This window comes from Nelumbo lutea, chromosome 1 (assembly GCF_056320005.1).
Source record: "Nelumbo lutea isolate HS-2025 chromosome 1, American lotus-T2T, whole genome shotgun sequence".
Classification (NCBI taxonomy): Eukaryota; Viridiplantae; Streptophyta; class Magnoliopsida; order Proteales; family Nelumbonaceae; genus Nelumbo; species Nelumbo lutea.
In genome coordinates, this window is record NC_142684.1 from 930,645 (window position 1) to 956,453 (window position 25,809).

The 25,809-nt window shown below is 38.6% G+C and overlaps 2 protein-coding genes, 2 long non-coding RNA genes and 1 other non-coding gene across 8 annotated transcripts in view; 2 read left to right on the forward strand and 3 right to left on the reverse strand.

Moving 5' to 3' along the window:
- LOC148873150 (CMP-sialic acid transporter 5-like) overlaps nt 1-1,847 on the forward strand; it is a 58,942-nt gene extending 57,095 nt beyond the window's left edge. Inside the window, exons 14-16 of the mRNA XM_088963384.1 lie at nt 456-504; nt 625-687; nt 1,287-1,847. Of these exons, the coding sequence (XP_088819510.1) occupies nt 456-504; nt 625-675 (100 nt within the window). The 3' untranslated portion in view covers nt 676-687; nt 1,287-1,847. The remainder of the gene's footprint in view (nt 1-455; nt 505-624; nt 688-1,286) is intronic.
- A 5,155-nt stretch (nt 1,848-7,002) lies between these two features.
- On the reverse strand, nt 7,003-8,441 carry LOC148873151 (uncharacterized). Its single transcript, XR_016107110.1, has 3 exons — nt 8,301-8,441; nt 7,700-8,179; nt 7,003-7,588 (listed from the first exon to the last, which is right to left on the reverse strand). It is a non-coding gene; the product is annotated as an uncharacterized LOC148873151 (long non-coding RNA).
- A 494-nt stretch (nt 8,442-8,935) lies between these two features.
- On the reverse strand, nt 8,936-10,245 carry LOC148873152 (uncharacterized). Of its 2 annotated transcripts, none has more exons than XR_016107107.1 (3): nt 9,895-10,245; nt 9,571-9,780; nt 8,936-9,449 (listed from the first exon to the last, which is right to left on the reverse strand). It is a non-coding gene; the product is annotated as an uncharacterized LOC148873152 (long non-coding RNA). The 2 variants fall into 2 exon arrangements; XR_016107108.1 differs by having other exon boundaries at nt 9,890-10,217.
- Nucleotides 10,246-10,450: 205 nt separating this feature from the next.
- LOC148873153 (succinate--CoA ligase [ADP-forming] subunit alpha, mitochondrial) overlaps nt 10,451-25,809 on the forward strand; it is a 38,098-nt gene continuing 22,739 nt past the window's right edge. Inside the window, exons 1-5 of one of the 3 annotated variants that reach the window (XM_088969107.1) lie at nt 10,451-10,711; nt 10,801-11,095; nt 20,688-20,897; nt 25,066-25,236; nt 25,642-25,765. In XM_088969107.1, the coding sequence (XP_088825233.1) occupies nt 10,844-11,095; nt 20,688-20,897; nt 25,066-25,236; nt 25,642-25,765 (757 nt within the window). In that variant the 5' untranslated portion in view covers nt 10,451-10,711; nt 10,801-10,843. The remainder of the gene's footprint in view (nt 10,712-10,800; nt 11,096-20,687; nt 20,898-25,065; nt 25,237-25,641; nt 25,766-25,809) is intronic. The other 2 variants (XM_088969117.1, XM_088969127.1) reach the window with 2 other exon arrangements.
- LOC148873154 (U6 spliceosomal RNA) lies at nt 19,584-19,683 on the reverse strand. The gene has a single exon (XR_016106250.1). It is a non-coding gene; the product is annotated as a U6 spliceosomal RNA (small nuclear RNA).

Genomic DNA, 25,809 nt, shown 5'->3' on the forward strand with positions numbered 1-25,809 from the left:
AAGAGTTCAACTATGATACTGGAAAGACATGATACCAGAAAAACTTGTTGCAGTATACAGTGTTATGTGGAACCTCCTCCCTCTGAATAATCAGCTATGCCCTATGGATGCAACTGGGATTGGATTAGGTTGAGAACATTTTAAAATTTGAATGGACCTGAACAAATCTGAGCCCAATGTAATGTGGAACCTCCTCCCTCTGAATAATCGGCTATGCCCTATGGATGCAACTTGGGTTGGATTAGGTTGAGAACATTTTAAAATTTGAATGGACCTGAACCAATCTGAGCCCAATGTAGTTGAGTTCGTTACAGGCTACCCTACTTGCAACTTTATTATGCTTTAGGATCTCACATGATTTATTGTGTACTGTTTCAATCATTTGTCTCGTTATTTCATTTAATTTTCATTTTCATCTTTCCATATATCACTTGTATGTTCATTTGTTTTATCAGGTCAAAGGATTCATCCTTCTTAAATATGGCAGCAGGAGCAAATGAGGATGTGAGATAAACATAAGATCTTTGCTTCTTTCTTACAACAGTTTAATTTGTAGTTTTCAATGACATTAGGAATTCATTCTGACTATTACTTATATTCTATTTTTTTCCTCCTTTTATCCAGGCTAGTCATCGTATTGGATCTAATGAGAAGGAACCACTTCTTCCTGCCTAGATCAATTCTAAGGTATCCTTTTTACCTTTTCTCCCTCTCTTAAATAGAAAAGCTTGCACAACTGTGTTACACCTGTATTTTTTTTTTTTTTGATAGGTTGTTACACCTGCATTGTTTTGACATGTAATTCCTTCTTTTTTTATTTTATCTATTTTCTTTAGAATAAATACCTATATCCAAGAGAATCTAAACTTCTATATCGCATCCTTTATATGCTGCGGATGCTTACAGGAACAATCCTATTTTTTATCTGCATCAGATATTTTTTCCGCTCAAACGTTGATATATTTCTGTTCAAAGTGGTGAGGCTATCCTATATTTTAGTTTTCATACATGTATGTGCGTACATGATGTTATTGGTTTTTTTGGAAAATGACTAGTTTTAAGAAATGGGATTTAGAAATGCAGGTTAAGATATAAAAGAAAACATATGAAAATGTTCACTCTCAACACCCCCCCCCCACCCAATGTAAAAATAACTTGCTTAAATTCACAAATTATGCATTATTTGTAGAGCATATTAATGTAATTTTAATCCTCCCTGCTTTTTTTCCTATTGCCGTTTATCCCCTCCCTGCGATCCTCCTAATCCTTCTGGAACAATTTTACAGGGATGATTTTAAAGGAGATTCTTTTGGCTGGACTTATTGAACGGTATAGGGGATAAGCCAGTTCTTGTTAGACTCAATAAAGTAAGATACTGTAAAAGAAAATTCATTTTCTTTTCTCGGGTCCCTTTCCCCATTTGGGATCCCTATCTTGTGGTTTGTATCCTCTGGAGAAAGAATTGCGGGCGAAGGGGCCACCAAACTCCTGGGGGTAAGAGAGAAATCACTCGAGAGTTGCTGTACGGAGGTGTCTAATTGCAAAAGGGCAACAAATCTCTGCTTTCATCATCCATTGAACGATGCGGGATAGTAGTGTCATCTGTATTTTTCATCTTAACTATATATAACTAATCAATTTCTTTTTCACTTTTAACTCGTGTTATTTTTTTTCTTGAACTAGTGCCTTTGTTCAGAAAATAGCTGGGTTCTCGTGCTAGGAGAAATGTTTTTCTTTCATCAAATATACAGGAGACAAGCACTTTTACCTGTTGTACTGAGGGTATTGTATTTGTGCTTTGTTTCAATGTGGAAATTAGAAGCAGCACCTGACAATTTCTGAACAAAGATTGTGTCATCTCATTAATGCTCAACCCCCTTTTTGGGTACATAATCCCCATCCAAAATAATAAATAAATAAATAAGAAAAGTAATTTGTTTCCTGCATATTGAGGAAAGGTTATTAATTTGGATCTCTCCTGCCAATAAACGTTCATGAACATGACACAATCTTTCGAGCTGAGTGAAACTATATCTTCCAGAATAAGACAATGCAACGAATTGAACAAAGTTAGCTGAAGACTTACCGTGGCTAATTGGAAGGAATTCTTATTTTTTATTGAATCCTATACTCCAGGTGGAGTTGCAGCTAATCGGAAGGAATACTTTTCTATTAAGGGGGTTTTTTGTAGCGCCGATGAGAAATTGGTGGGTGTGGGTTGATCCACACCACATTCTGTGGTAGGGACAATCACCACACCATAGTTTACAATTGTTCTGAACTATGAACAAAATGTGTGGACAGTTCCAATCCACACCTGTACTGCCTTTCTCTAGGCATGGTGTGGACACTTTTTGATTTCATGTATCTCATAATTTATGAAGAATATGCATTGTCGATCATAAATGTCTGAGTTTTACAATTTATATGATAAACGAATTGAAAGAAATGCTTTAGCAATGGAATTTGTTTTTGGATTGGTTATGGGTATATGACTTATTGTTTGTTGTTGAATTTTTCAACAATATATTTTCAACCATTATTATTGAATGTTAAGTTTGGTCTATTGGGAGACTTCACTTGATTTACCATCAATTCAATGAATGTCCGTGTTCTTCGGCTTCATTCCATGTGATTAATTCATTGGTTCCATCTTCATGCACTACTTCAAACTAAGAGACAATATATGTCTGTAGAATAGGTTAGGAATGGATTATGTGAAACAAACAAAATCTAAGAACTTGAATAAATCTCAGAGTACCCAACTATCCAATGGTTCCTATTTTTTTTTTCCTTATAATAGTTCTTAATATAACCAGGTCACACGATATAAATAATCAAATAATATTCAACTTTTGCTAATGATCCTAGCTGGAAGTTTGTAAGACAAACATCCTGCAAAATAGAACACAAGCATCCTAGCTAGATGCTTTGCATTAGAACATCCTAGTTGGAAGTTTGTAAGACAAACACTTGTCCCACAATCTTCTTTCTCCTTTCTACTATTCTTTCATTGCCTCTATTTCCATACATTGACTCCCAGATCTATCTCAGATGCCTTGTTCAAACCAGAATGAAGAGATGCTATGACGACTGAACTAGATGCTTTGCATTAGAACAATACCTGAGAAATTGTGAATTTGCCTGAGGGAAAGAAATCGGCTGGCTATAAGTGGGTGTTCACTATTAAGTATCATTCTAATGGTACTATTGAGAGATATAAGGCTCGTTTGGTTGTTAAAGGATATATTCAGATGTATGATATTAACTACTTAGAAACTTTTGCCCTAGTAGTCAAGATGACTTTAGTTCGAGTTTTGCTATCTTTAGTTATTGCTTTTGATTGGCATCTTCATCGGTTTGATGTAAAGAATGCTTTGTTGAACGGGGACTTAAATGAAGAGGTCTATATGTCTGTACCTCCAGGGGTGTATGGGAAGGAGATGCAAGGAATGGTCTGTAAATCGAAGAAGTCTCTTTATGGCCTTAAGCAATCTCCTAGAGCTTGGTTTGACAGATTTTGGGTTGTTCTTGTTGCTTTTGGGTATACAAAGACTTAGTCGGATCATACTTTGTTTGTTAAGAGGAAAGATTCCTTAGTGACCCTCCTAATTGTCTGTGTTGATGATATTGTGGTTACAGGTAATGATACTTAGAAAGTTGTTCATCTCAAGAGCTTTCTTAACACTGAGTTTGAAATTAAAGACTTGGGAGAACTCAGATGTTTCTTGGGAATTGAAGTTTCCAGATCTAGGGATGGTATCTTCATTTCTTAGCAGAAGTATGTTCTTGATCTCCTTGCAGAGTCTGGGAAACTGGGGGATCGACCTACTTTTACTCCTATTGACCTAAATCATAAGTTGTCAGTGATTGAAGGTGAACTGTTGCCTGATAAGGGAGTGTTCCAGAGACTAGTCGGGAAGTTACTATACCTTTGCATCACTCAGCCAAATATTTCCTATGCAGTTAGTGTAATCAGTCAATTTATGCATTTTCCTAGAGATACGCATTTAGCAGTTGCTGAGAGAGTTCAATGCTAGCTATAAGGGACTCCAGGGAAATGTATCTTATTTGCTAAGCATGGACACATGAAGTTGGAAGCATACACTGATGCTGACTGGGCCAGATGTATTGATGATAGGAGGTCTAATTCAGGTTGCTGTGCTATGGTAGCATGGAAAATATCATGAAGGAGTAAGAAACAATCTGTAGTGGCAAGATCTTCAGTTAAAGCAAAGTACAGGGCAATGGGACATGGAGTTTTGTGAACTTTTGTGGTTGAGATCACTTTTAGATGAATTGGGTATAGACTGTGAGAAGCCAATGATGCTATATTATGACAACCGGGCTGCTATCAACATTGCATATAATTCTATTAAACATGACAGAACTAAGCACATTAAAGTTGATAAGCATTTTATACGAGAGAGGGTTGCCTCAGGAGAAGTTTGTTTACCATTTGTTGCTTTTGAAGAACAATTGGCTGATGTTTTTGACAAAAGGTGTTCCTAAAGGAAATTTGGCTCATTATATAAGTTGGGCATTATGGATATCAATGCTCAGCTTCAGGGGGAGTGTAGAGTGACTAGGCCGCATGGGCCCTAGCCCATTCGTGTCTTTCTAATTGGTTCTTGTAAGCTGGGCAATCTTGTAAATTATGTAACTTAAGCAAGTTTATTAGAAAAGATTAGTGGAAGAAAGAGGAGATTATCCAACTCGTCTTTTCTTTCTCCTTTTTTCTCCAATCTTCCTTCTTCTTCTCCTTGTCTTCTTCTTCTTCCCTAATTTCATTTGCTTTATTCTAAAATATTCTTCTAATTTTATTGGTTTGAATCACATCTAACACAAGCAAGTGATCTGAATCAACCATACAACATGAATAATCTATATGGTAAAAAATGTAGTTAAATATCCAATTTTAGAATTGCTTTCTTGTTAGAAATTAATTAGTCTAATTTCTGGGCTTAATCTCAAAGTACTCAAAATGTAGATACAAACTATAATATTTGATAAAATGGGTACATTGACAGTGGGAAAACCTATGGTAGTTAATGCAATGTTCTTTTCAAATGTGCCCATCTACGAGTTCTTTGGAATGGTTGCTGCTGTTGTTGAGATGAGGATTAATATTTAACACCTAGTTTTGTTGGAGTTGCTTACTTTATGTTCTGGATTAAAAGTTATAGATTTGATTTTCCCAGAGACTTCTGGAAGTTCCATTGATAGATAAATAGTGAGCATCCTATAGCAAAGGTTGTGATTGAATATGCTAATAAGTTGCGTTAAGTATGGCTCTGCTATGGAATATGTAATAGAACCCAAGGACTTTGAGGTGCATCCAGGGGTTGGGATTAGTGGAAATGTTGGGGGAAAACTAGTGTTGGTTGGGAACAAAAGGTTCATGTAAGTCTACAATGTTCCACTGGCCCTAGGATTAAAGATTAACAACTAGCTCGTACATGTGTACTAGTAGACATTGATGGGAGGATTGTTAGGGCTTTTGCCATAACAGATCCTATGAAACCAAAGGTAGAAGGTGTTGTATCATACTTGTGAAACTAGAGCCAAATGATGTTGTATCATACCTTCGGTTAATGAGGATCTCAAGTGTTATGCTAACTGTGGATAATTGGGCTACAACAATTTCCATTGCAAGGGAGTTTGGAATTAGCAAGTGTTTTCTAAAAATGGTCCACTAGGAAAGGCTAATAAGATCAAAGAATTACAGGTAGATACATCCAAACACTTGTTTGGTCGGTAATACTCCATATGAACTATAAGCCTTCTCCATATGAACTATAGAAATCTGATGCAAAAACAATCTTGTATTCCCGTATAAGCTTTAATGTTTAAGTCTCTCATTTATGAATTCCTCTAATCTCAAAGCTACTTCAAACTTATTTGCCCTACAAATGCTAGAATCAATGGAGAGTATTGTGTTCAATCAAATAATCACATAATTGTTGATGTTATTGATTTTCAATCAAATAATCCTATCTGCCCCATAAATATTGATATTGATTTTCTAGTTCATAGGAAGAAATGGTAGTTTAAAGGCTTTGTTCAATTGATCTTGTGTAGGGACAAGCTCACTTGCATGTCAGCAAACTAGATATAAATTATACATGCATCTCTAACAACCTCACATGCTAAGACTTAATTAAGCACAGATTGAGTGTGAAGTTCCGGTAATAATCAAACCAAAATTTTATTTAGAGGACTTGTTGGTTTATTGCTAACATCTTTAGCTCCGTTTTACCATTATGTCAAAGGAGCAATGCAGCATTGAGTCAAAAGAACAGGGGAATGTCACGACACAAATGGATAATGAATCTGTGTTTACAGAGATACAAGTGATTGAGAAAATGGATGGAAAGTCACAATCAAAGGATTTAACTAAAAATCTAGAGGAACAAGAATTTGAGGTGGAAATAAATAAACACCGAGAAATATGAACAAGTCATTAAACAATAGAGATTATATATTGATCAAGCATTATGCAATTTTTTTAAGATGAAAAAAATGGAGAAAATATTGCTTTCGAGTGATAGTATACACAAATTATAAGTGAAGTTTTAGTAAAATGCTAACTATAGGGTAGATTTTAATAAATCCATGAAACTATAAGGGATATTTTAGTAAATGGTCATTTCTATTATTTAGTTTTCGCTTAATAAATCTCATGCATCGCATGGGTCCCCACTAGTATTCTTATAATCCTAGGATCTCAAAATTCCATTTATTAAATATCCCTAGAATTTCATAATCAAATTCATAAAATACCCCAAATTCCCATAATCCTATTTGTAAAATATCCACAAATTTGATTATTTTTAGGTGATTGCCTTAGGATGGGGAAAATTTGGGATTCCCCATCCCTAACAGGGAATGGGTACCCGCCCCACCACCAAAGACAAGGCGAGGATGCGGTGGAATGTCTTGACTACGGGGGCAAGGGACAGGGAGGAGTGCTCCATCCCATGCATCACATGGGCCCCGCTCTTACTCGATGGGAGCAGAGCAGGTTTACATTTTTTGTTGGGATTATAGTTGATAAGGGCAACTTTTGGGCCCTAATATCAACAAAAATAATACTTTTAATAAAATTTCAAAAAAAATGTTCAATTTTTAGATCATTCATCAGCGCTGCCACATCCGGCAAGTTCATCTTCTTCCTCTTGTAGATCATTCATCAGCACCGCCACCTCCGCCTCTGCCCAACGTCACCACCTCCGCCTCTAGAGGTTCTTAGAGTGACGCTACGGAAGCCCCTAGTTAATGACAAGGTCCTAGTATGTGCATCCCGCTACTGGGTTGAGTACTAGGTGAGGAAGAAGTTGCCATATGGGGTCTCCCAGGAGCCTCCCTTTTCCTTGAAGAAGGTGTTGGCAAAGGGCAACTGGTCATAGTTGGGGGCGTCATGGGACTTGAGAGGCCCATAAGGGGTTTCCGGTCACCTGGGCGTGTTCCTGCAGATGCTTTAGCATGTTTTTGTCATAGCTCTGAAATTCTCTTGCTCTTGTAATCTTGCCACCTCTCGTCGATAGCCGAGAATGGTACCAGAGCTCTCCATCCGGTCCTAGGCTCACTGAAACATCCCGAGGAGATCACAGAAAAAAGCAACCATTGATAAGAGCCGGTTCTAACAAATAAATAAATGAAATGAGTTGAGACTTGAGAATGAAGATTTGAAGCTTACCATGATTGTAGAGCCTATGAAGTTTGAGAATGAAGATTTGAAGCTCTCTTAAGAATTCCTGGTAAACCTGAACCGGAGTCTTCCAGTCGAGGACAGGCAAATCATCCACCGCCAGCGACAAACACTCTTTGTAGCGCCGTCCTAACCTATCGGTGAAGATGTCTGGTTGTGCTTCACCAATCTTTGACACCCAATCAGGGAGTTCAATTTTGGCTTGTTTGGCGACATGGAAGCAGAGAGAGACGCAAAGCTTGAGACCCGCGTCTCAGACCATCTCTGCAAGCTCAAGATATCTCGATCAGTTGTTCTTTCCTCTGGCGTCCTTCTCGGCTATCCCCCATCAAATGGGAAATTCGACCCCTTCTACACCTAAGAGCTTCAGAGCTTTCAGCCCTGCCTCGATTGCTCTTACATGGTTCAGTGTGTTGCCGTGGGAAACAACATCCAGAGGAAGCCCAACAAATAAGCTTAATCCATCCTCTTGCATAAAAAATAATAATTAATTCCTATAAATATACGTAGATTTCTCTGATGAATTAAAGTCGAGACCCTAGTTTTTGGAATTCAAAACAAACAGAATGAAAGAAAAAATAACACTTACTAGCTTCGATCCTTTGGCATTGCGCTCTCTCTGGCATGATTGTAGAGCCTATGAAGTTTGAGAATGAAGATTTGAAGCTCTCTTAAGAATTCCTGGTAAACCTGAACCGGAGTCTTCCCGTCGAGGACAGGCAAATCATCCACCGCCAGCGACAAACACTCTTTGTAGCGCCGTCCTAACCTATCGGTGAAGATGTCTGGTTGTGCTTCACCAATCTTTGACACCCAATCAGGGAGTTCAATTTTGGCTTGTTTGGCGACATGGAAGCAGAGAGAGACGCAAAGCTTGAGACCCGCGTCTCAGACCATCTCTGCAAGCTCAAGATATCTCGATCAGTTGTACTTTCCTCTGGCGTCCTTCTCGGCTATCCCCCATCAAATGGGAAATTCGACCCCTTCTACACCTAAGAGCTTCAGAGCTTTCAGCCCTGCCTCGATTGCTCTTACATGGTTCAGTGTGTTGCCGTGGGAAACAACATCCAGAGGAAGCCCAACAAATAAGCTTAATCCATCCTCTTGCATAAAAAATAATAATTAATTCCTATAAATATACGTAGATTTCTCTGATGAATTAAAGTCGAGACCCTAGTTTTTGGAATTCAAAACAAACAGAATGAAAGAAAAAATAACACTTACTAGCTTCGATCCTTTGGCATTGCGCTCTCTCTGGCATGATTGTAGAGCCTATGAAGTTTGAGAATGAAGATTTGAAGCTCTCTTAAGAATTCCTGGTAAACCTGAACCGGAGTCTTCCCGTCGAGGACAGGCAAATCATCCACCGCCAGCGACAAACACTCTTTGTAGCGCCGTCCTAACCTATCGGTGAAGATGTCTGGTTGTGCTTCACCAATCTTTGACACCCAATCAGGGAGTTCAATTTTGGCTTGTTTGGCGACATGGAAGCAGAGAGAGACGCAAAGCTTGAGACCCGCGTCTCAGACCATCTCTGCAAGCTCAAGATATCTCGATCAGTTGTACTTTCCTCTGGCGTCCTTCTCGGCTATCCCCCATCAAATGGGAAATTCGACCCCTTCTACACCTAAGAGCTTCAGAGCTTTCAGCCCTGCCTCGATTGCTCTTACATGGTTCAGTGTGTTGCCGTGGGAAACAACATCCAGAGGAAGCCCAACAAATAAGCTTAATCCATCCTCTTGCATAAAAAATAATAATTAATTCCTATAAATATACGTAGATTTCTCTGATGAATTAAAGTCGAGACCCTAGTTTTTGGAATTCAAAACAAACAGAATGAAAGAAAAAATAACACTTACTAGCTTCGATCCTTTGGCATTGCGCTCTCTCTGGCAATTTTCTCCGATCAGGAGACCTCCGGTTGTGTTGCCTTGAGAGAGACTTGAATTTCAACTGTTGTCCATCTCCTAGCAAGCTTAAAACAAACCTTATTTTTTTTTGGTGAAGATCTACTTGGAGCTAAAAAACCCAAGCTTCCGATAAGGTGAATTGGTAGTTTCGATCTTCACCTGAGAACAACCTCCATCTCAATTCACGAAGTAAGGAAAAGGAAGGAAAAAAAATGAAAATAGTATGATAGATAAGAGACTAAAAGGAAATAAATCCTGCAAAATTTACATAACCCTAGAGATTTGGCAAAGAAACAATAGAGAAGAAATCAAAGTCTTCGTTCGTTTCAGAATTCAGGTGGGCTGCTCTGCTCATGGTCGCCAGAGTGTCAAGCAAACCATTGGTTATATGGGAGGAGCAATGAAGAACATAGACATTTTTTCAGGTGATGTTATTTTTAGGAATCTTCCAATCAAAAAACGCCACGTGAGGGAAATCAGGTAGAGGTGGAAGCGGAGGTGGTGGCGTTGGGCAGAGGCGGAGGCGAAGGTGGGTGGAGGCGACAGAGGTAGGCAAAGGCGTTGCCGAAGGCGGCCTTGATAAATGTTTGCAAAAGGAAGAGGATGAACAATATTTTTTCTCTTATTTGATATTATTTTTAAAAAGTTAATTTATATTTAAAATTTTATTAAAATTATTAATTTTATTGATATTAGGACTCGGAAATTGCCCTTATTAGTTATAATCCCTTTTTTGTTTTTTGAATGAAGAATTAACCCTTCTTCCTTAGGGTCCTACCTAATGCTCTAAAGAATTGCAATAAATCCCCACCGTTCAAATGCATTCAGCAAGATTAAAATCATATTTGAAATCTCGTCTAGATCTTGCTGATGAGTGACACCTGTCAAGTGGTGTTCCACCAGGGTCTCTAACAAAACATTTCGGCATCGAGGAGAAGGAAAAGAAAATAGAAAATAGATATCGGGAGAAAAGAAGGGAAATTAGAAAATTTCATACAGGCTCTCTCCCCTTTTTTCCATCAAAAGCATATTCACGTCTCGTCTCCAGCGGAAACCTACAAAGTGGCCTTTCTACCGGAGCATTATCGGCGTCCGTTAACTCTCTGACTTTCAGTTCTTTTTTTTATCTGACCTATTGCTTTGATCTGACTATCTGTATTTTCGTGCTTGCTTTAAAAGAAAGCAGACGCAGAGGTAACAAAGCAAAACCAGAAGCAAGGGGATGGCGCACCTATCAGCTAGAAAAACCAGCAAGATCCTCAGCTCCTTGGCTCCAAGGTTCTGCCTGAGCAAGGCCATTCTCTCGTCCGCTCTTTCTTCGCTTTCTTCGTCCCAGTCTCGCCATTTCGCCGCCGCCCCAGTGCCACCTCCTGCCGTGTTTGTTGACAAGAACACTCGGGTCATTTGCCAGGGCATTACCGGAAAGAACGGTACCTTCCACACTGAACAAGCTATCGAGTATGGCACCAAAATGGTAAAATTTTCATTTATTTGTTATTGTTTTGTTTTTCTTTTTGTTGGATTTCAATCTATTCGTGGGTCTTTATTATTGGATTCTAGCTTGTTCTGTAGGTCATTTTACAGCACCATAACTTTCTAGGTTTTTGAGTACTGAAGCTTGGTTGACCATTTTTCCTTTGATGATTAATAATAGAACTTCTAATTTTTGTTTTGTTTTTGTTATTACCGTGACGAGCTTGAATCTAATTTATGATCTCATGATGGATTGATACCATTTATTAGTTACTGAGTTGTTCATAATATTACTAAAAAATTATAGATTCGGGATATTGTACTTGATCAGTATTTATTGTGCTTTATCCATTAAATTTACCTTTTATTTGGATTGGGATGCAGATCTGTTTTTATACGTCTTTTTAATAGGTTGATTTCTATAATCGTATGGTTGAGAGTCTCGACTTTTTAGTTCTGATATGATAGTATTATTAGCTTTCTGGCATTTTTGTTATTCCCGCTTTGTTGTTGATCTGGCATGGTTGATGGTAGAGCTTTTGTCAGTCTTTTCATTTGTTTATAGTTTGAAATTGTTAATGAAGTTGTGGGAGATAGGATTTTTCTTCTATTATTTTTTTACCATTCAGCCATTGTTGGAGGTGCTGTTATATGACTATTTTCTTTCACTATTATGTACTTCCCTCGTCTTGAATAGAAAATAATGCAAGAGGACCTGTGGATCCAAACCTCTGCTCAAGCGACTACCCTAATAAGAAGATCCGTTAGCATTACTTGGATCCAAAACCTTTTGACTCTATAAATACCAATTCAAACATGAGAATGTATTCTATCTGTTTACAGCATAACCAAGCAACTCACTAGGAGCAAGCGTTGGGCCTCAAACCTTAGCTCCTGTAAGGAATATAATTGAAACCCATCCTCCAAAGGCTGACAATACTTCAAATAATAAAGTAGTTGAAGTTCCCAAACTCAACCTCCAAGAAAGGAATAGAATTGAAGGCCCAAACCAACATGGGCCGATAGGAGAAGGTGACTCTCTCAGGGTTGAAGTTTTAGCTCTTCAAGGGCTGAGATTGGTGAAACAACTGGGCCTCCAACAAATTGAGTGGAGGGGGGACTCAAAACTGGTGATATGGTGGTTACAAACAGGCAGCATGGGAATTTGGATCCATAGGCAGGATTTAAGGGAGACTCGAAGCTTATCAAGGGAGCTAAGTGCAGCTGTTAGATGGGTTAGAATATCAGCAAATGGTTTGGTTGATACACTAGCCAAACAAGGGACAAATCAGGGTGGTTTGTTTTGGGCTGAATTGTAATTGAATCCTTTTGGGGGTTTGGTCCCTTTTCTTATGGGGACTGGATCCATGTATTCTCTTAATCTAATGGAAATTACCGTTTCCTATAAAAATTCTGATTCAATTTGATACTGTCTAGATATGTTGGGTTGATGTAAACCTTCTCCAGAAGTCCAGATAAAAATATGTGATAAGCTGCTTGCATTCTTCTCACAGGTACAACAATATGAGATTCAATCTAATTGAGAATCCAAGAGACTTAACTTGCCATTATCGATCTTTCCATTGCTGAAATGCTTTATCCTTAGTTTTGGGTTTAGTTAGTTCCATCAAGATTCACCGGAATAACCTCAACCTTAACAGAAGCCATTTCAGCAAATAAACGCTAAAAAAACACAGTCCGAGAAGAAGACCATAATGATTGTAATGATAAAGAAGAGAATAAACAAGCAGCTCTTCAATCAGACTTGATCAATATTTAACCAAAACAATAGGAATGATATCCCACCACTGAAATAATGCAAGATTCTTCAAGAAAAAAACGCTAATCAACGAGGTTTTAATGATGACAGTCCATAAAGGAAAGTGACTGACTTGCTGATCTAAAGAAAAGGAGTAAAACTCCTCTAAAAAGGATTGGATCTTCAATTGGATCAATGGGATATCAAGATAAGCTAGTTCGACACAAACTCCAGAATCATAGGCTGATTGGACCAATAGAGAAAAAGGAAAAAAAGAAAGACTGATCTAGAGAAAATGAAGGGTACCTGTGTTGATTGAAACAACCTCAAAGATAATCAATATTGATGCTGAACAGTAGATCAATATATGCTCAAAATACTCCTTCAATCCTTAAATCTTGATTCTCACTTCCTCAAAGACAGGTACAAAGTCCTTGCTCTGATACTATGTTAATCTTCCAAATTGAGATAGAGACAAAGTCAGAGAAAGTGAGAAAGAAGCAGCAGCCAGAATAACGGGGTCTCTAGAATGAGTCGACCCCCACCCTAAAGAGCCTCCTTTATATTAAAGCTATGTACAATTACAAGTATGCCCTTGCAGGCCAAATAGAAGAAGAGGAGAAAGAAATAAAGAACAAAAGATAAGATGCAATAGGGACTGTAGCAATACATTATAATACAACCCTTAACTCCTAGAATTCCCACAAACCTTAACCTTTCTCATCCTATTAGCAAAAGCTTAGCTAGTATTTTATAGAAATTACCAATTAGTCCTACTGGCCTATAATATTTTAGCTATGAAGCATCCCTCACCTTTAGAATCAATGACGTAAATGTGGCATTTAGGCTGCATTCTAGTGAGGCCTTCTTATGAAACTCAAGAGTCTTCATCACTTCCTACTGGATCCAACCCAGCCCAGTCCATGGACGGCCCAAACATAGCTTGAGAGGGCCCCCCCACATGAGATGCAAAGGTTTATTAAAAGGAATAGAAGTAGGCTGGCCACATCAGCTGATCCAATGTTAGAAACGTTGCGGCAACACATGATTGAGATCATTAGCTGATTAGCACGATTGCATCTTTGAGCCTTATATATAGAGCTCCAATCTATAATAAGCAATCGGAGAATTATGTCCCGTTGACAGCCCTACCAATGCTCCTTCCACTTTTCAGGCTATCATGAACAATATAAAGCCCTTCCTATGCCGTTTCATCCTGGCATTTTTTGACGATATCTTGGTATACAGTAACGATTGGGACACTCACTGTGTTCATTTGCAGATCACTCTTACTACATTGAGGGACAACAAACTTTATGCCAAGTTGTCTAAATGCTCATTTGGACAGAACCAAATTTACTACCTAGGTGAAGTTGTCTCAGCTAGGAGGGTCATGGTTGACCACGACAAAATGAAGCTATCCAAAACTGGCCCAGGCTCACCTTTGTTAAAGCTTTGAGAGGTTTATTGGGGCTAACGGACTACTACAAACATTTTGTCAGAAGCTACGGGCTCATTGCCACACCACTAAGTAAGCTGCTCAAAAAGGATTCTTTCAGCTGGACAGAAGAAGCCCAATGGACCTTTGACAGACTCAAGTCAATGGTCACTACTACTACTGTTTTGGCTCTCCTAGATTTCTCTCAGCCCTTTGAGCTGGAGTGTGATGCCTCAGGCATTGGCAGGGGGGCAATTCTCATGCAAAAGGGGCTGCCTATTGCTTACTTTGGCAAGGCCTTGGCTTCCACACACTGGAATCTATCCACCTATGTTAAGGAACTGATAGCTATATTTTTGGCAGCGCACAAATGGTGAATTTACCTCTGGCCGATAATTTGTAATCAGATCTAAACCCGGTTCAATACATTCTAGAGCAGTTGGTTCACAGGCCAGAGCAGCAGAAATGGCTTAGTTAGCTACGTGGCTTTGATTACCAGATAAAATATAAACCCAGTTCAATCAATAGGGTTGCTGATGCATTGTCTCGTGGCAAGGACCTGGCCCAACTTACGTGTTCTCAGGCCATTTTCCCTCTCATTCAAGCTCTGTGCCAGGAAGCTAGGCAAGATCCACGGTTATTAGAACTTAAGAGGCAACTACAGGAAGATCCAACTACAACAAGACCACTTTATTAAGTACGGGCATTTCTCAGCCCTACCTCATCCATACTCTGCTGCTATGGTCGCTGAAGTATTTATCAAGGATTAACAGGTCTTAAGGTTAATCTCTCAAAAAGCATAATAATCGAAATTGGAGAGGTTGGGAGGGATGTTATTTTGGATTGTGCTGATGCTCTTGAATGCAGAAATGGTGAGCTCCCTTTCACCTATTTGGAAATGCCAATAGGAGGTGCTTCAAATTCTGGCACAATATGGAAACCAATCTTAGAGAGGGTTGAAAGGAGGTAGGATGGGTGAAACATAGTTGTCAAGGCGATGCCTAGGCAACAAGGCACCCTTGGAGGCTCACCTCGCCCAGTCGCCAAGCAGTTTTGCATACTATGTAATAAACTACTTTTATATTGTTATTTTTTTTTGAGATTATAATTATAAAATAGACATTATTAAAGAAAAATATTCATTTTTGTGTTTTTAAACTATTTTTTTTTTATTTTCTTATTTGTTAGGGTTTTATCAACACAAACATTGCTAACTGCTGTATCGAACCCTCAATGACTTCAAAATCTGAACAAATAAGTAAGGGAAGAACTTAAAATTTTGTCTAATCAACACATTTCTTCTTCCATGTCTTCTTCTTCTTCTTCTCCTTCCCCCACCTTTTATTTTCTTCTTTTCCTATAACAAAAATAGGGGTTCAGCTCCTATATTTTTTGAATTTTCTTTCCTTTCTTCTTTTTCTTCTCATAAATATGTTGATTTTCTAGACTTAAACATGAAGTTTATAATTTTCTTATGAAAATTATGGATAGTTATTAAAGGAAGATGGTTATGGAACCAAGGGAACTACCCTAGGATATGTGAGTTTTACTTAAAAAATCCATCACCTAGGCGACAGGGGAGGCGACTAGGCAACAAGGCGTTCCCCTGTCGCCTAACCTCACCTTGGCACCTTGAAAACTGTGGGGTGAAAAGCCAAAATATTTATCCTTGGGGGGAGAATAACTTTAATTAAAAGTGTCTTGTCAAGCTTACTAACCTATTATTTACCTTTGCTGAAAATACCAACTAAAGTGGCAGAGAGAATTGAGAAAATTCAGAGGGATTTCCTATGGGAGGGGGAAAGAAATTTCACTTGGTGAATTGGGTTAAGGTATGTAAACCGAACGAGAAGGGAAGACTGGGGCTAAGAAAAGTGAGAAACTTTAATAGGGCTTTAATGGGGAAGTGGCTATGGAGATTTGGTTTAGGGAGAGAGGAGGGTGGTGGTTGGGAGGTATGGGGTGGTGAGGTTCAGCTGGGAATCTAGAGAGGTGGGAGATTCATATGGGGTGAGTGTGTGGAAGGGGATTATGCGTTTTAACAAGGAGTTTAGAAGTCTAACAAGTTTTGTAATAGGGGATGGATCAAGAATCAGATTTTGGGAGGACGATTGGTGTGGGATAGGCAAGCTGAGTGATTTATGTCCAAGATTATATAGGCTGGCTGAGGCTGAGGTATCTATCGGTCAATGCTATGAATGAAGGGGGGATCAATTGGTATGGAGCCTTAAATTTAAGAGGCCTCTGCTGGATAGAGAAGTGGAAGAATATTTCTCTCTGCTAGGAGAATTAGAAAGTGTGAAAATCTCAGGGCCGCAGAGGGCTGAGCTTTGGAGGAGAGAATGTAAAAATGGGAAAAATTCAGCTAAATCATGTTATATGGCTCTTAGCAGGTTCAACACAGAGTCACAGATTTAAGTCAAATTAAAGGTATTTGGGGAAACCCGGTGCTCCGAGAGTTGAAGCTTTGGCATGGCTAGTGGCAATGGATAGCGTTTTGACAGTGGACCATTTGAAATCAAGAGGACTCCATTTGGATAACAGGTGCTGTCTATGTGAAGAGCAGGAGGAAAATGTCAGTCATCTATTTATTACGTGCAAGCTTGCTGGTTTCATGTGGAGAATGCTTACTACTATGTTCGGGGTTCCTGGAATTTCACCCAGTTTCAGCTGCAGAAAATTTTTCTTTGTGGTCTAAGCTGAGAGGGAGTAAGAAGGCTAAGCTGATTTGGTGCTGCATCACTTTTGCTGTAGTTTGGAACATATGGAAGGAGAGGAACAGAAGAACACTCGAGGACAGAGACAGAGCTTGCAGTATGGATAGGATGGGAGCTGCTGTTAGCAGATCCTTGGCAGATTGGGTCTTGGTTCTCCCAAAATTTAGGCAAATCAATAAGGAGGACCTGGGGAATAAGTTAGGGGAGGTTTTGGGTATTCAAATCTGTAATGTGGAAAACTCATTTTGATTTTAAGATTGTATTGTTTCTGGGTGATGACTTGTCACCCATCAGATGGTACTACTCTTTTTGTTTTAATGAAATTTACTTATCAAAAAAGAAAAGTATTTATCAGGGACATCACCAAACTACATGGGACCCCTGCATCCATTGTATCGGACTGAGATCCCACCTTCCTCAAGTCATTCTTGGAAGGAATTTTTCAAGCTCCATGGAACACAGTAATGCTTCTTGTAATGCTTTGTGGCTTTTCTTCTGTGCTTACATCTCTTGCCACTGCAGTGTTTCTATCCTAAAGCTGTTGTAGAGGCTAAATAATCACTTGAGTGGTAGTGTGGAACAATGCTATGATGGTAGAAATTAGTGCTCTTCACAAGAATAATGCATGAATTCATAGATATTTCTAAGGGAAAGAAAGTATAAACGAACGGGGTTGTGAGTTGGCAATTGCAATGAAACATAGGGCAGATGTATCCATAAAAGATTTTAGGCAAAATTGGTAGCAAATGGATTCAGTCAGATGTCTCATGGAGTAAACTTTGACTGGTCACTTCATCATTTGGATATAAAAAATGCTTTCTTGAATGGTGACCTGGAAGAATGAGTGCACATGTCACAACTGCCAGGCTTTTTGATTGAAGGCAGTGAGGATAAGGTATATTATTTGAAGAAATCCTTATATGGGATGAAACAATCTCCTTGAGCGTCGTTTGGACTCTTTAAGAAAGTGATTCAGCAGATGGGGTATAAATAATGTTAGGTGGGTCATGGTTTGTTTGTGAAGAGGGAACTAGATAAGATTGCAGCCCTTATGGTGTATGTTGATGACATTGTCATCACAAGAAATTGGAGTTCAAAAATTCGGAAGTTGAAAGAGTTTCCAGCTTTTTGGTTTGAGGTAGAGGTCTAGGTTCCCGTAAGTACTTAGAAATTGAAGTGCCATATCAAATAGAGGTTTCTTTATTTCCCAAAGGAAGTACTTCCTAGATCTCAACAAGGATATAGGGAAGCTAGGTCTAGCCCAGCTGATAGTCCTATGGAGCTAGAGCAATGACTTGACAGGGATAGTGGAGAAAAATATCATTGTGAAATGCAGTTTCAAAGGCTGATTGGTAGGCTTCTATCTCCATGATCTGATCTGACATTTCATATGTTGTGGGTGCATTTAGTCATTATATGCACTCTCCTACTACATGACATTTCTCTGTTGCTGAATGGGTACTTGGATATTTGAAGAAGCATCTTGGAAGGGGTACTCTTTTCTCTGAACATTGTCATATCTGTTTTGAGGTTTCTACAGATGTAGGTTGGGCTGACTCCATTGATGATAGAAGATGCATTATTGGGTATTGCACCTTTGTAGGTGGAAATCTAGTAACATGAAGGAATAAGATTCAAGCAGTTGTAGAGCTAGATCTAGTGTTGAAGTAGAATATTGTGCTATGGCACGTTGTGTTGCTGAAATTTTGTGGATAAAGAATTTACTATCTGAAATGGGTTTTTCAGTGGACAGTACAATGCCACTATATTTTGACAATAGGGTGGCAATAAGCATTGCTCATAACCCTGTCCAACATGACAAAATTAAATGCATCAAAGTTGATGAGCAATTTATCCAGAAGGGAGTTGAAAAGGGTGAAACATGCCATTCTTTTATTGGTCTAATGAGCAGCTTGCTGATGTATTCATGATAAGAACAGTGGTGGACTAGTGGTGGAGAGAACTCACATGAGTAATTTTCTCTAGATTGGCTGGCTGGTCACTATCTGCTAAAGGGGAAATGGGTGAATGGCGGACATATTAGATCCAACATTCTTGAGTTGGATGCTAGATTGTCCTTTCATTTTCCACACCTCTCCCTGCTGATCTCTTTTTCACCCCATCACATGGTTCTTTTATGTTTTATTTTATTTGTATTAAAAAAATGACTATTTTTTCCAAGGAAATGATTAAATATTATATTTTGTGGCTTAAACCATAAAGTTAAACTGGAAAACAACTCAAGCTGTTAAACAGGGTAATGTCTGGACTCTGGATTGAACGGGTTTTGATCAAGTCAATGGTTTTTTACCATTTAAGAGGTTAGGGGTTAAACCAATCTATCCTGACCTCCGGATGACAGGTTGAACAGTTCAACCATTAGGGCAATGATGGTTTGAAAACACTGACACACTGTACCAGGGTGCAATTTCACTTAACCTGTCTGACCAACCACCCAAACTTATGCTGGGTTAGAATCAAGTTAGAAAACCATAATGTGAGCTGCAGTTGGTTGATGTTGGATAACCTAATTTAATGGAAACCTATATCGTTGTTTTTTTTATATTTCCTGTATATTTTTTTGGACAATTTCTTGATTTGTGTGTCATCCTTACACAGGGGCCATGCTAATCTTCTCTGTATTGTTCCAATTTTATTGATGTCTCCGGAGAGGCATATTTCCAGTATATTTTTAAGTAGATTGAAAAAGAAAAACAAGATCTTTACTGCTTGTTGAATTATTGCAGTGGGTAAAGTTGGTTGCAAAGTCAAACTCTAAATACCCTCTTTTGAGTTGATTCTGCATATACGCACTGATGCACATACATGTTTTGGTACTCAACTTGAGCCTACCTGAGGTATACTTTGATACCCATGACAACCTGGCTCTGGTTGGGCTGGGATTAGCCTTCATTTTTTTCCTGATCTGTAACTGAGAGTATTTCATTAGAAACACCAAACTGCTAAAAACTAGCAGAAGGCCAAAGTAAAACAAGTTACATGAGCAGTTCACCAATCAAGGGCGACTCACAGCCAAGACGAACAAGAAAAAACAAGAATACAAATTACAACTCCCCACCCGGAGCTGGGCATCCCCATACAAGACTTTCCCTATCAATGCCTTTTCTTGCCAAAGAATCGGCCAGCATATTAAAGCTCCTTGGTACCCTACTGAATGAGGCATTCAGAATGGCACCTAGTGAGTAAGCCTGTCTTACTCCCAAGGAACCTGAACATTTGCCCTCATCCAACTGTATCCAATGCAGTTGCACACTAGCCATAGGTCTGGAATGTTCTTTTGATGAGCTATTTCTTGAACGAGCATTACAGAAGGTCAGACCAACATAGACAAACCTGACTGATTTATGGGCTTTCTTTACTGTATGTTTATTTTCCATCCAAGTTGCCTCTTATTTTCTCTACACTTTAATAGTTGTTATTCTGGGTTATGCTGCAGGAAGAGGTAGCCTACCACTTGATTGGTTTAGATTAATGAACTGGTCCATCTGTTTTTTTTCAGGAGCCCAGAGTTTCCTCTTGCACTTTTTCCTTTTTGAGTAGTATGTTACTATGTTCACACCAGTAATTAGTTAATTACTCATTGCTTGCATACCCCTTGTTTCATTTTGTCTAATTTAGCATTTGACTTTTTTTTTTTTGCTGTTATTTGTGGATATAGGTTGGTGGGGTGACACCAAAAAAGGGTGGAACTGAGCACTTGGGACTTCCTGTCTTCAATACAGTTGCTGAAGCGAAAGCGGAAACAAAGGCAAATGCATCAGTCATTTATGTTCCTCCTCCATTTGCTGCAGTAGCTATCATGGAGGCCTTGGAGGCTGAATTGGATCTAGTTGTATGCATCACAGAAGGAATCCCTCAGCATGACATGGTAAGTTGGATTTTCTTGTTACTACCATTCTGTCCTGTCAAAATCATCATATTTCGTTTTCTACCTTTTTACACATGAAATATATTTTCCTTTGAGCTTATTTCTGTGGCCAGGCTATTGATATATTAAAAAAAGGCCATTACTCAATGTTGGTCCTAGTTATCTTTTCCTTAGAGCTTATTCACCACCACTGGTCTCAACATGATTGACCTATGTAGAAGGTGGTTCATGCATAGTTTTCAAGGTGCCAAGGCGAGGCTAGGCGACATTGGGGCGTGTAGTCGCCTAGGCAATGGATTTTAAGTAAAAACATGTATCCTAGGATAGTTCCCTAGGTTCCATAATCATATTTCCTTAATAAATATCCATAATTTTTATAAGAAAAGTATAAACTTCATGTTAAACTATAGAAACTCAACATATTCCAACATATTCATGAGAAGAAAAAGAAGAAAGAAAAGAAAATTCAAAAAATATAGGGGCTGAACCCCTGTTTCTGTTATAGGAAAAGAAGAAAAGAAAAGATGGAAGAAGAAGAAAAAAATGTGTTGATTGGACAACATTTCATGTTCTTTCTTGTTGGTTCAGGTTTTGAAGTCTTTGAGGGTTCAATACAGCATTTAGCAATGTTTGTGTTGATTAAACCCTAACAAATAAGAAATTAGTATATAAACACACAAAATGAATATTTTAGTTTAAAAATGTCTATTTTATAATTATAACCTCAAAAAATTAAGAATATAAAAGTTTGTTATAACACGCTATAGAAAACTGCTTGGTGATTAGGCGAGGCGAGACTCCAAGGGCGCCCTGTTGCCTAAGCATCGCCTTGACAACTATGGGTCCATGTAGATCCTAGCAAATGTTGACTATATGTCCCTCCATTCCACAATAGGTGCAGTTCCTAGGACCATTACCTTGTCGTCTACCACAAACTCTCCTTGAATCCCAACCTCCACCACCTTGGCTAAACATAATACCACCACCACCTCCTCTAACTCCACGACCACCTCCTCGATTTCCACAGCCGCCTCCTCTTGCTACAGCAAATGTTGACCTATCAGAAGTAGTAGTGCTTTCTATAGGTCCAAGGAAAATCCTTCGAAGTTGAGCAACACCTCCTCAAGAGAGGGGAGAATAGAACCACCCAATATCTGTGCTCTAACTGGCTCATATTCTGACTTCAAACCCACCAGAAATCTGGTCACATCAAGCTATTCTCTCTGTTGTTGCTGAACTATAACATTTGATGTTAGGGGATGGTAGACATTGAATTAATTTGTGAGGATTCTTATACTAGCATAGTATTGTTCAAGGCTTTGATTTCCTTGTTGCAAGTTGAAATACTCTTAGTAGAGCTAGTGTACTCTTGTAGTGTTATCTTGACCAAAGCAGTGTTTTAAAAGTGCAAGGTGTAGGGGTCAATTTGCGCTTGAGGCGCAAGGTGCAAGGCAAGGCGCACACCTTTTTGAAGCAAGGTGCAAAAATACAAAAAAAATGCTAAAAACTCAAAAAAAGTCAGAAAATTCAAAAATTAATGCCAAAAAATTCAATAAAAATAAAAAATATATAATAAAAAATTTTAAAATAATGTTTTTAAAAAACCTATTATCTAAAAAAAAAATACATAAACATAAGATGTAAAGCATATTCAAATGAGAATTTAGGAATAAAATCAAACATATAAAACATTTTCAAGCATGTAAAACCTCTAATCTCTTTTTTCACTCAATTGCATTACTTCAAGTAGCTAATGTAATGTACAACATATTACGTTCCTGATTCTACGAGCTGCCTTTGTGCCACCCCCTCGAGGCAAGCCCAAACAAGTCCACGCTAGGTCTTAAATTCTTAATTTTCACACGAAAACAATGATTTTATAGTTTTAATTGCTTTTTAAGAAGACATTTTATTAGGATGAATGAATGAACAACATTACCAAACGGGGGGGGGGGGTCCTCGGAGCATCAAAAGAAGCAAAAAAGGTGCACGCCTGGGCTGAGACTCAAGGCGCATCAGGCGCATGCCTAGGTGCACCAAGCGTGCTCTTTTGAAAGGGCTGCGCCTAGGTGCGCCTCACTGGACCAAAGTAGAGTTTCTTAGCATGATACCATATCTCCTTGGTTGTGTCTAGGAACATAAAGTTTCACTTATTTTGGGCTCCGTACTATTCCACAACCATGCCATAATCTGAGCATCTTCTTGCTCCCACTCACTATACCCTTGCGATTCAGTTTTGGGTTTCTCATCCTTCACATGCTTCTTAGCCCTAAGAAAAACCTCCACCGATTTGGCCCATGACACATAATTCTCACCATTAAGTTCGATTGATGTCATTTACCACTTATGCCATAATATTGTCTACTCAAGAACTATTGACACCACCACTATTATAGTGCTACCTACTGACAAAACCGAGTCAGACACCAAACAAATATGCCATTACCTGGGCATTGCAGCAGTTCACTCACCTTCTAACAGTTCCTTCTAGTCCACATGGCAAGGAGACACATGTAAGAACAACACCTGGAATGCATTCTGCAACTTTCTCCATCACACAATTCAGCCCTACAGTCCCTTATCTCACTCTGCTACCTAGATAGAAAGGAAAAGAAAAGAAAGGAGTGATTCCAATCTCCTAGTCCTAGGAAGTGAAATCGCAGCCTTGTCTTCTCTCTTTAGTGCTCTGATACCATGTTTTAATATTTCAGCCCTTATGTTGCAGTCATAGGTTGTAGATAGAAGAGGGAAAGAAAGAGAGAGAGAAAGAGAGAAGAGCATGGTCTAGACTAGAGAGAATAAATTCTATCCCGGCCAATCCCAAGCTTATATAGATATGCTAAGATTACAAACAAAGACTAATATGCCCCTACTTAATTGTTGGTACGTGCAACTTAAAGTAAGACACAAGTGACAAAGCACAACTTAATAAAGAGATACAAGAATAATCTGTTTAGCCGACTCTAACACCAGTTTTCTCCTTGCAATTGTTCATGGATATCTAGCATAATTGTTGCTGTAGTATTACTTCTAGTCAATGTTTTAAAACGTAGAGGTGTGACACGAGGTGTAGTTCAGAACGTAAGAGGCATAAGCCTCCTTAAGAGGGGGATGAGGAGGATCTCATTTTTCTTTATTTTTAATAAAAATCTTTTATATTAAGAAGAATGAAGATGCATAGACTAGCTAGGGGGGTATCTGGGGGTGAAGTCCCTGGCCCTCTTTTCTCCTCTTTCCTTCTCTTTCCTTCTCTTTCTTTTTCTTTCCCTTTACTTTCCTTTCTTTTCTTTGTTCTTTTTTTTTCTGTCTTTTTTATATGAAGTGTGTGTGAGGTGAATATATGCCTCTTGATGTCAATGCCTTGGCATATGCCTCTAGGCATTTTGGTGGCGCACCTCCAGGTGTACGCTTCGCACACTTTTTAAAGCACTGCTTTTGGTGAATTCGTTGTTAAGCAGGTTGTGAGCTCCTTAATGATTGAAAGTGAAATTGAAGTTGGGTTTGATTGCTTTAGAGGTAATATTTTATAATTTAATTATTTCATCCATTTAAAGACAAAGTAGTAAGTGATTCAGTTCAACCATTTCATCTATTATCAAACAGCCCCTAAGGCTGATACAATGAAATTTGGGTTAAAGCACATGACCAGGAGGTTTACGGCTGTTGGAATATGGAATTAAAAAGGAGTTGACATTATGGATATTGATAATTGGTAAATGGTTGGGATGATATTTTCTTGATGAGGTAACATAAGATTTGGATGTACTTGCTGTATTTATTCGATGCCAGGTAGATGACATTGGATGAGGGAAATGCAATTGGACTATTGGCCATCATCATATATATTTAGACACATATAGTCAATAAAGATGTGCAAATGTGGAGTACAAGAGATATTCTCCCAAAGAAAAAACAAGTTTTGTTCATTTAACAATGCATCTATATTTGTAGCTTTCCTTGAGGCAAAACTCTTAATTCTACTTATCACTGCAAGCATGAAGCATTCTTAATCTGATTGTACTATGTGCAGGGAGATCTTGAGTCCTACACACACATACTCTCTCTCACTTGATACATGCAAGCCCCATATTGTTTTAGCTAACTACTCAGTTGGGTTTGGATTTTGTTTCTCCTCGGTGAACTTAAGACAAATAATTATACATTTCAGGTGCGAGTGAAGGCTGCTTTAAACAAGCAATCCAAGACCAGGTTGATTGGGCCAAACTGCCCAGGCATTATCAAGCCAGGAGAGTGTAAAATTGGAATCATGCCTGGGTACATTCACAAACCAGGACGTGTAGGGATTGTTTCTCGATCTGGTACCTTGACGTATGAAGCGGTAAGATCTCATTCTTGATGCTCTTTTGTGTTGATTCAAGGGTCAACCTTGCTACTCTGACTAATAGTTTTTCTCTGGTGTTATTGCTTCTTCACAGGATATTCATAAAAAAAAAAAAAGAAAATGCATTTTCACAGGATCCATTTAATTGTTTTTTCTCTGACATCTATACTGAAACTAATTTTACCAATACAAAGATTATCAAATATCATTTGTTTAGTTCTGTTTTTGCTGGCTTTCCAGTTTCCACCTTGTTCCCCATATTCTTTTACTGTTGAAAATGTATTTGGATGCATTAGATTTGGATACTCAATATCCCATGTTTTACCTTGGTCAATAAACCTGCGCAGGTATAGGTAATAGTGTGATGTTATTCATTTTGATGAAATTTTTTATTCCCTACAGGTCTTCCAAACAACTGCTGTTGGCCTAGGTCAATCAACCTGTGTAGGCATTGGTGGTGACCCTTTTAATGGGACCAACTTTGTTGATTGTATGAATAAATTCCTTGCGGATCCTCAGACTGAAGGTGTGTACTGTTTTTATAGATGAATGTAATCTTTATTTGATGGC